The 11447-nt window shown below is 40.4% G+C and overlaps 1 protein-coding gene across 1 annotated transcript in view; it reads right to left on the bottom strand.

Annotated features, from left to right (window-relative positions):
- dym (dymeclin) overlaps positions 1-11447 on the bottom strand; it is a 51275-nt gene that overhangs the window by 36099 nt on the left and 3729 nt on the right. The window contains exons 3-8 of the mRNA XM_067573854.1: positions 11161-11213; positions 10871-10964; positions 9682-9818; positions 8522-8594; positions 6194-6319; positions 4866-5005 (exon numbers count right to left, since the gene is read on the bottom strand). Coding sequence (XP_067429955.1) covers positions 4866-5005; positions 6194-6319; positions 8522-8594; positions 9682-9818; positions 10871-10964; positions 11161-11213 — 623 coding nt within the window. The remainder of the gene's footprint in view (positions 1-4865; positions 5006-6193; positions 6320-8521; positions 8595-9681; positions 9819-10870; positions 10965-11160; positions 11214-11447) is intronic.

Here is an 11447-nt window from a genome sequence, read left to right as displayed (position 1 = left end):
GCGAAAAAGGAGATGCTGTTTCAAAACATTATGTGCAAGGACCTCCTATTACATTAAACAGTAAAAGTTTTAAACCATTTCATATACTTTCCCTTGTGAAGAGTTTCTTTTCAACAGCTTGTGACTGTTTTAAATTGTTAGTAACATCTATGGTTTATATGTTGGTCTGCCCTTAAATTCACTAATGGCTAGTAAAGAGCTACTCCCAGCATTTGTGTTTACAACTGTGTGTGCAATTCCAGAGAGGAGTTTATATTTCAACAAGAGGACATCAACAAGCTGCATCCACAACAGAAAGAAAACCCCCGAGCAACAAATGACATCATTTGTACTGGTCATTCTCCCCTAATTTCTGTCTCTCTCTCCACACACACGATAGTCTTTCTTCCCTCTGCTGCACAGAGAGAGAGGAATGAGTGTGAGAGAGTGTGAGAGAAAACTAAATCTGGGGAGAGAGAGAGAAAGAGAGAGAGAAAGACAGAGAGAGAGAGAGAGAGAGAGGGCCAAGTTGTGACGGAGCCCTGTTCATCTCATCACTGGCACCAGAGTGACTGGCCCGACAGTGTCAGAGTACCCGGTCTGGCAGCCACATTTCCTGTACTCTCGCACTCACATTCGCAGAGCTCTATTTTACCTTAGTGGGTGCTGTTTGTTATCCATCTGGCTCAGCTCCCTCTGCCTGTCTGCCTGCCGACCACATAAACCCAATAATGCTACACTGCTTAGGCTGCTCGGGCCCTGGCCGGCCGCCCAGTGGAAAAAGAGGAGGAGGACATGAAGAGGAGGAAAGGGAAGGGGAAAGTGAGGAAAAGAGAAGGTCACACACGGACATAGAAGCTGGCACGCAGAATTTGGGCTTCGGGACTCGGTGGCAGTGAAGGCATCGTATTGTGAGGCATGCGACGCAACTGCACCCGCAAATTCCTACTTTAAAACTTTGCCGTATGAGCCTGTATCCACGACAACATTTAAGAGTTGATCTTTCCACCTTTTTTTTTAAACAAATGTCAACAAGTCTCTTAACAATATTTACACATAGCAAACATCTATTAAAATCCATTAAAACAGGCTGAAAAACAGTGCATGATGCAAGTTTTCTGCAAAAGAAGCTTTAATGATGAACTAATTTCTGCAGGATAGGTTAAACATCTGCTTTTCTGTTTCACCTGTGTCACCTGCAACACCCATTTGATCATGTGACTACCTCAGTAGGCCTGTGGAGACACTAGATACTGTAAGGGAGCTGAGGTGGGAAATCATTCCTCATAGTTATAGCTGAGAACATATGCTTCAGTGTAGACGGAGATACCGGGCGAACCGAGACAGACAAAATATGCTTCTTACTTATTTACTTGCATAACAGTGAATGAAATATGACATCAGGGCTTCGGGCCAGTGGCTTGGCCAAGTATGCAGACATAGACACACACACACACACACACACACACACACAAAGTATGCCGGACTCGTGATGATTATCCAAAAATGCACATGGGGAGACATGCTGTACAGACAATAAATAAACACACTCTTCTGATAATCCCACACAAATCAAAATATACTGTATGCTCAAAGAGCTTTTACCCAAACCCAATCCAAATCCCTGCTAAAAAAACAAAATACATACAACATATGAGAACACTCCACAGGCTTAGAATAATTTGGAAACAATTACTATAATCATATTAAAAAGCTAGCGCTAATATGTTCAATTAATCTTCTAATGACCTTTCCCAGGATATTTTACTGGTAGGTGTGCGATACTAACGAGGACCTTATACACATACATGTAGACATCACAAGGTAGTGTAGAGTAGCGTAGCAGAGAGGAGATGAAAGGAGAGTAGAGAAGCGAGAGGAGAGGAGAGGAGAGGAGAGGAGAGGAGAAGAGAGGAGAGGAGAGGAGAGGAGAGGAGAGGAGAGGAGAGGAGAGGAGAGGAGAGGAGAGGAGAAAAAGCTCTGAGTTGCCAGTCTGGGTGATAATCCCCCCTGCAGACGCTCGCTCAGACTCAGACAGCAGAGTGTGTAAAAGCAAGAGAGGAAGAGACATCCTACCCCCCCCCCCCCTTTCCCCACACACACACACACACACATTAAAATGGCGACAGAAATCAAGCACTGTTTTTCTTTGACAATGACCAGTATTCAGATCTGGGGACCATCCAGCCTGTCTGTGAATCCAAGTGTGTAGGTATGAGTGATCTGACATCCAAATATGTTCTCCTCAAATAACATATGAGGACCAGTGATTCCTCAATAACAATGGGAATGTAAAGTATTCAGTATTCAGTCTAGTCCAGAAAATTTCAAGACCTTAACTTTATACTTACTTACTATTTCTGCCCACTGTTTTTGAACCTAGACAGAGATACCTACAGTTTCAGAAAGCCACTGGTTTCCATTATCGTTGTGTTGGGTAATGCTAAATTAAAAGTCTGCATTGCATAAACTTGCAACAATAATGCAACTTTGACAAAAGTTAATGCAGACTTCATATCTACTGAGATGGATTACACAGGTCAAGAATGTTTCAGGGGGCCTACTAATTTATCATCATGCCACAAAGAATTTAATGGAAACCAATAGATGCCTGATCATTTGTAAGTGATTTATATTAAATTAGCCGATACATGCAAAACCACTGGTGTGGTCCTTTAAACGGTCACTCAAATGATTTTTTTTTTATTGCTGCTATAAAGTTGGGAGACTCACAAGAGGAAAATTAAAAGAAGATGGCTGAGATATCCTTGACTTTTTGTCCTTGCTATTGGTCGAGCTCAGAAAACATTGGATCCTATGTTTCCCATACTGCCAATAGCCAATAGCATCTATTTGTTAGACCTTACCTGCCTGGTGAATGGTCAATTTGTAACATACTCTACCATGACATCATCCGGGTTATTTTCTCCGTCTTGACAAAGCTCCTCCAGAGCCACTGAGGACGGGACACGTACTAACCACTTATGTGTAAAATTCTCCTCTAATTAACTGAACATTTGCTCATGAGGCAAAGATCAAGAAATTCACTTGATATTTATGGTACTGCAGAACAGCACTCATACATACACCCATTTTCCACATTTTTAATAAAATGTACTTGTTTGTATAGTCTGTCAATGGGCGATGACTGTGTGCATACGAGACAGAGAGACAGAGAAAGAAAACAAGTGTTTTGTTTCTGAGCTCTGGGCATAAGAGAGCTTGTGTCTCTGTTGGTCTGCGCGTGTGTGTATAAGGGAGGCGGCTGCAGACAGACAGGCTCTAGGGGATTACAGAACAGGACAGGGCACCATAACTCATCGGGCCGATCACTGGCCACAGACAGACAGGCTGGGTGCATGCTGATGGCTCACTGATAGGAATCTGCCACCAACAACCGACAAAGAGCATTTATCTGTGGGGGAAACCCATGGGCGCAGTCCTATTCTCACACTCAAACAAACATCCATTCAACATACAAACACAGAGCACACTACCAGTCTAACACACACATACTCTGTTAATTTTTGACTCATCACTTTCATCTACGTTGGCATGGATGTCAGCACGACTTGCACTTTGATTTCGCAGATTAGTCATATTTCTGGCTCCTTGGCTCTTTTAATTCTCTCTCTCTTGTAATTTGACTATCATTCCTATAATTTATGATGACATTTTTACTCTCTGATGATGATGAGATGTAATGTGGGAACGTGGTGACGTCACTAGAACATCAAGTAAAGATGTTAATCAATGCCAAATATCGATTATTAGCAATAAATTCACAACAAAAGGTCCAACTTAAAGGTGCGGTGGGAAGAATTTAGCAGCATCTAGCGGAACGGACCTTGCAGAAATGGAGTATACTACTCATAAGTATGTTTATATTATGTTATAATCACCTGAAAATAAGAATCGTTGTGTTTTTGTTACTTTAGAATGAGCCCTTTATATCTACAGAGGGAGTGGGTCCCCTTCCACGGAGCCCGCCATGCTGCACCGCCATGTTTCTACAGTAGCCCAGAACGGACAAACCAAACACTCTAGAGAGGGCTTTTCGCGTTTTTCATGACCACCATCGGTTGTCCTACATGCTTGAAAGGTGAGGGTGAGGGGAGAGGTGTTCAATTGGTTGCAATCTGCAACCTCACCACTAGATGCCGCTAAATTCTTCACACTGGTCCTTTAAGCTACCAGTTGTTTTCAAAGCCTCAGCAGATAGAGTTGCACAGTTGGAGATGGTTTAGTTCGGTTATCATGTAACCTAAGTATGTCATTTCAGCCACGACATATGGTCAAAAGCTTTCGGAAATAACAAGTGAGTTGGATTTTTGTCAAACTGCTGTTTTCATGGTCAAGACTTATCGTTTAAGATCAATCAAACTAGATGTTGATAAGTTTTAATTGATTAATTGACTGTTCCAGCTCTACGACAAATAATCCAATAATAAGGCAGATTAAATTCAAACCGCAGTGTTACCATATTACAGTTTCTAAGCCATGTTATTTGAAAATGAAGGTGAATGCATCCAAAATGTCCATAATAATTATTCACAGCAATGAGAAACTGGATCTATGCCAAAGCTGAACCAGAATATAGCGCAGCGAAATCTAAAAGATGATTACAACGGACAGTTTAGGTAACCGTGTAAAACATTCATTCAAACTCAATTTTCAGTTTTAAAAATAAACACAAAATCACTGCGGATCTGTCCACTTGCATCCAAAGACCTCAGCAATTAGATTGGTGAGCAAAAAGCTGTCAGAGCAAATACAAATGATTGCCAAAATTATGATCTAGGTTGAAAAAATGGATTTTTCTTTTGCTCCTTTGTTATTGTTTCCTTTTATTTAGTTTGTGTGTGTGTGTATGTGTATACTCTTACTTGCCACCCCGGATGCCAGGCCGTAAAGCAGGCCGCCCTCAGCTTTCGGCTCAAAGATGTGGGTCGCTGGAGGTGGACATTTCTCCTGTCTGATGAAGTTGTAGAGCAGGGTCTTCACCAGCCGACTGGTTAAACACAAACTGGAGAAAAGAGACAAATGCAGAGTTAAAAATCAAAGAAATTTATGTATTTTTTTATGTTTGACTCCACTTGAAACATCACAGGACAGATTGACATCCTATTCTCAATCCACAGGTGTCCATATCAGGTGTCAGTTTGAGACTCTACTCTTCCTTCATCATATAAACTCTCTCTCAGTGACATACATATATAATTGGTTGTGTGTACAATATCCAATATCACTGTTTTGGTAATTTGACACAGCTTTGCTTTCTTGACAGACTAAATGGCAAAAACATTTTAGATAGCCCTCTAATCTGTTTTGCCTACATCAGCTACTTGGAAGCCTTTCTTCAGCTCAGTGGCAATTAATCCAAAGTGCTCTCATTCGGCTCTTACGCTGTGAGAGCCCTGAAAGAAAATTACTTTCATCCTCTGTCTAGTGCACCCATCTAAACTGCACTACGAGACTCAGTGGTACAGCATTAATCAACATTTATCAATATTCAAGATAAGAATGAACTAAAGAAAATTGGGTTCTCGCCATTTCAAAGTACAGATCTACATCAGAATGTTGTTTTTACTTTTAATTAGCATTTAGTTAGTTATCTTATCGCCACGTTTTATTTTTTGCATTTTGAAGTTCATGGATGTTATTATCATTTAAAAAAACAGACTCGCTTGTTCACTTTCCCACGGAATCACAGACTACAAGGTCACAGCGGAGACAAAGGTCTCGGTTGAATAGACTTGTTTCTTTTTTTTTTTTTTCCCCCCTTTTCGTATCAACTGAATGACACATGAAGACACTGTTTGGAGCATGATGAGAATGTCTGGAAGCACAGAGACAGGCTAACGGTATTAGAGTCCAGATAGAGAAACAGTAGGCTGGATTACACGGTTTCACATTGACGTGGAGAGGTCCAAAATGATCTGTGTTCAAAAAAAGTCGTCAACAGACTGTGGATGACCCAGTTACTAAGACGAGTGAGACTAAGTCATACATCAGTAGAGATTCCCGAAAACGATTCCACCTAAATGTTTGTTTACAACTCATATTTCTATCTTTACACAAAGTTGGTTTTACTGTTATGCTTAGAGTTAATGCACCAAACAGTAATTGTGATCATTAAAACTATGTGGCTCAACCGAATCGTTAAGTCAATGGCAGTCCTCAGTGGACCACAAATGTGTGTGTGTGTCCTCACCATCGTCCCTTCATGATGTGCTGGTAGATTAATCCATCTCGGAGGATGTCTTTGTGGAACAGCTGGTAGGAGAAGAATACCAGCAGCGTGGTCACCGCTTCGAACAGGATGCTATAGGTGATGTCACTACAGGGACGGACAGATGCGAGCAGAGTTAATGTATAATCTTTGTTCACAAATTCATTGGTATAAATGGTATCTAGATGCGTTAATCCTTGAAGTATATGGATGATCTCTACGCATCACCTATTTATTGCTTTACATTTTAGGAAGCGGGTTATTTGCAGCTGTGATACATATCTCCCTTGCAGTGTTGTTTACATTGACTTCACATTATAAAGGAGGTAGAAAGAACAATGTGATTCCTTGGTGGAAATTGGTCCCACTACAGAAGAGTATCCTTCCACTAAAGCCTGTTTACTAAACTTAACTCGTACCTGCTTCCTGACACATAACACGTACGCACAACAGCTTTAACTGAAATGACCTGACTTCAGACATGGGTCACTAGTGTTTTCTTTCCACTTTCACACACTCTCTGCCAATTATGAGTCACACTGAAAGATTATCACTTGTCTGAAAAAAAAAATAGTGAAAAACAATTTCCAGAAGCTCAAGTTGACATCTTCAAGTTGCTTGCCCAAAAATATTCTGTTTGCTATCACGGACGACTAAGAAAACCAGATAAATACACATTTTAGAAGCCAGCGAGTTTTTGGCGTTTTGCTTAAAAATGACTTAATTAATGATTAATAGATAACTCAATCAATTGATGAGTCCATTTACAGGAAATTAAGCACTTTTTGCACATTGTTTCAGCTCTACATCTGTGAGTTAAAAAATGACCAGTGACAAAGATACAGCTAAAAAAAACAGGACGTAAATGGAAAACAAATGGTGAAAAATTGTCTGTTTTTTTAGGTTATTAAATATTTTACAAAGTATTGCAAAAATAAGACTGCACATACATTGATTAGAGACATACATGATATATTTTAGTCTAAATCAGTACTTAATCTAACCGTACAGATTCTAGACTATCAATATGCATCAACTGCCTACCTGGAAAATTAGTAAAAAAAAATGCTGACATCTAGCTTTCTTGTAAAAATTAAGGTTACAATCAAAGTGCAGAAGTCTTTTAAGGATTTGGGGGAACTACACCAAAAGAATGGTAAGGTTCCCATCCAAACCAGGAGCACGTACAGAGGAAATGGGCCGAGAGCCACAAAGTGGTGAAGGGAAGAAAAACAGGGAGAGTCTTGAAGCTTGGAACAATGAATAATGTTGGAATACTGAACGCATTTATACAAGAGCCAGGGTTTGATGTCCGGAGACACAGAAGAGAAGGAGAGAGGAAGAGGGAGAGAGGAAGAAGAAGAAGAAGAGATCGGTTGACAAAGAGAGAGAGAGAGAGGAAGACGTCGAGATAACACAACGACAAACAAGAGAGAAAAGAGAAAGATGCTGCGTCATTTATCAGACGCTTACGCAAACTTATTATGATGCTCATGTGTAATGTAGGACCGCAAGGGAGATTTTCTCTGCTTCTACGTACGTTCTGTATCTTTGTTTGTCCCTCTGTGACAGACTGAGTGGCAGGCGGGAGACAATTCTGCCATTGATAAGTAAACACATGGAAACGTTCACTCATTAAAGCTGAGTGTGCTAGCGTGCACACCACCCACTGGGAGTAAAGGCTGATACCATTTTTCAATGTGCTCCTCTCCGGCTCATTGGCACCACTCCTGCTAATCCTACTCAACTTTCAAACCATTTCTCTTCTTCTTCCTATATGGCTACGGACTCTGGAAGTAAAACACACGGATGTCCGAGCCAAAGCGTGTCCCGTAATGGATTTCATCTCCTCTTGGTTAGTGTATCGAGGGGGTGAATGAGCAAACAGAGCACGCAAAGAGAAAAGTTTCACAAACTGCTTTTCATTAACTCAATGACTAACATCCTAGACAGATTAACAATGAACGAAAATGAATAAAAACAAGGAGATCAAACTAAGGGATGGACCGGACTGAGAAACCGCACAAGCCATTGATTTTTCCGAGTGATTATTACGCTTATAATATAATGTCAGACAAGAGATCTTGAGCAAATACCACTATGACATTATTAAATTGATGTGTAGGGGGAAATGTGAACAACCTGGTCATGTAAAATGTCTTTTTACAGTGTTGTATCTGAATCAGTTGTACATGTCTGACCTTTTTAGTGTACGGAAGATATGGTTGGATGTTTAATTCAACCTTACACACACACACATCGATACATAGTACATAATCATAGACACGCAAACAGCAGGGAGATACTTACAGCAGGGGCACTTCAACGATCAGGTGAATGAGGTTGGATAAGAGCTCCTCAAGGAGATCCTCATGGCCTGTTTCTATACAAAGGGTTAAGGACATTATTACAGAGAATTATTATAAAAGAAATACATCGCAGCTCTCTGCTCCCTCCGACTCCCAATCATCGTTCCTGTTTCATGCTCACTGTGCAGAGCGAATGGCATTGAGTGAAATTAGCTCACTGGAATCTTCTTTTTACCGCTTTCAACAACTCAAAATTAGCACTGTATTATTTTGCAGACAAATCAGCAGAGATTGAAGGTATTTGAAAACAATCATCCAACAAAGCAGATATAAAACGAAATCCTGAAGGTCTGTAGGCAGCTGCAAGCGAGTGAATGTGTCCCAGTTCATGTATGTGAGTGAATACTGGTAGATATGTGAATATGAGTGAAGAATACCATAACAGGGACAAGACTGAGGAACAGACACAGCAGAACCATAAAAATGTGTATTTCTTCCACTGTCCCCTTGATGGTATTTCTTAATTACTCTGTAAGTGACCACCAAAACAAAGTCTTAAATAATTTACATTTATCAAGGTCATCAAGAGGGTACACGTTTGCATAGTGCATATCTTCAGTATTTAGTAGAGGCAGGGCTTATGTTTGAGTCCAAAAATGATGTGCAGTCAGGGAACGTAGATTCTGACTTTTATTAACTGAGTTTCTCAGAGACAGCTGATCCAGGTCAGTAGCCAGGGGTATTTGTGCTCAATTAAAAAGTCAATTTCTTATCTCTCTTTTGGTAGGAAAGGAAGTATTACGCATTCGACCCCAGTGACTAAATTGTATTAACTCACACCTCATGTGTCTACTGGGATCCAAACACCTACAAGGATGTTGCTCATAAGATTTTTCGGTAAATTATTTATTTTTGTGTGTGTAAAGTACACTCAAAAAGAAAGTAAAAATGCTCAAACTGACTTAAAGCACTTTCATTTTTGTGTTTGACGACGTAGCTGTTGGTCACTCCTTACAAACAAAATGAGAGGTTTTGACTCAAAATCAGTTGTTGAATCCTGTGAAGCTGATTTCTTTTCTTTTAATTTTGTGGCCTCATTTCAGTCTTCCTGTGGCACACCTTCCTTTCCCCAAATCAGATGATGATGATGATGGAGCTCACCTCCACAGGAGCCTAGTGCCCTCTCCTGGTAGGAGAACTGTAAGTGCAGCTCTTCTTCACTCATCTCCCTGATGAACACCTTGAGCAGGCAGCGGATCATGAACAGTGCATTGTGGGCCTGCCAGATAAACAGCTGACTGCGGAGGAGAAACAAAGCAAAGAAAGACGTGTCACATCAAGGTCAAACATGTGACTGAAATAAATGCAATGTAGGCTCATTCTGTTGGGTTTATGCCCTAAATTTAACAAGGTAAGACCCTGAATGTTCTTCAGTAATATGTTGCCATCAATGTAAACAGTTACACATATTCATCCAAGAGTTGCTCAGCATACTAAACTGGGACTGAAGCCTTTGTGTATTTGGCCTAATGTAACTGGAAACCCAACACTAACTGCTCCATGAGTGTTTTGTTGTGGACCAGAGCTCTTAACTCCAGGAAAAGGAGCAAGTGTGTGATGTTCATTTCCTGATGGCAATTAATAAAGCATCATGTTATCACTTTGTGCTTGCCACTGACCGTGCCAAACCAGTGGAGCATATTACTTTTACTTTTCACATTCAAAGTAGCGACTCTGGTGTTTCGCAAATCATGACACAGCTTCTTCGACTTCTTTGAGTATAATCATATGCCTCTGACGGAGACAAAATTGGGACGAAGTTGGTGAGAAAGAAATGTAGAGGAAAATAAGAAATGATTGGAACCATCCAGCGCTAGCCGCAATGTTTCACAACCACTAAACAGCAACAAGGAGGTGTCTAATCAGTCCCACAATTTGACATTTTGCACATGCGAATTATGTTACACCCAGAATATGTGGGTTTGGTTAACAAAACCTGTTAAAAATTTTGAGAAAAATAGATGGGAGCGATAAGTCCAACCTCACAGAATGAAGAGTTCTCAAACGCTAACTTGGGCACGGTCCATTTCTGTGGAAATGGATCTTGGCAGTGAGTGTAGAATAATGCCACATGTGTTGATGGTTATACCTCAGCAGTTTTCTTATGGGAAACTGCAACCGCTTCATTGTTTCTCTGCTTTCAAACACAGGGATTCCCTGACTGCATGCAATCAAACAATAGCTGGCCTACACTCCCACTCATTGAAGACACTGACATGCACAGGGTGTATCATTACTGACACAGTCCTCATAGTTCATTTTTCCCCTCCTCTGAGGTTCCCATGCTCACTCTTGGCATTCTGTAGAGATTTTCAGTTCTTTGGTTCTTCCCAGGAAAATTCTCACAAGGGCGCCAAAGTTCCCCGTTCTGGGATTGTTTTCAACTGGAAAAAAAAAAACGTATGAGAGAACTTATCAACAACATTACATAATCTAACTTCCTAATTTGAGAGTTCAGTTTGCAAACAACAGTATGAAAAAAACGTGTATTTTTGCTGATATTAATTGTGATTACTAGAATAAGGTATTGATCAGTCAAATAAGCACATATAAAGTATATTTAAATCATAGAAAACATACTGAGGATCTTTGCCAGGGGGATGACGGCCTCTTCCAGCAGCTTAGAGTCTCCACTGTTTAAGGGGAAAACAGGGAAGAGAGGAAGTAGAGAGAAAAGGAGAAGATACTTAGATATGCATGATAAAAGACTAGTGCTCTCTGTTGTAATGCTAGAAAACTGCTGCATAATTAAACAGTAATAACATTGAAACAACTGGTTATTTGCAACTGTCATAGATCTGCAGGGACAGAGGAAAAGTTATATAAATGCCTCTAAATGTCTGAATGAGACGTTCAAGGATTTGTTA

The sequence above is a fragment of the Thunnus thynnus genome, chromosome 19 (genome assembly GCF_963924715.1).
Source record: "Thunnus thynnus chromosome 19, fThuThy2.1, whole genome shotgun sequence".
NCBI classification, from domain to species: domain Eukaryota; kingdom Metazoa; phylum Chordata; class Actinopteri; order Scombriformes; family Scombridae; genus Thunnus; species Thunnus thynnus.
This window is presented reverse-complemented; position numbering and strand designations above follow the sequence as displayed.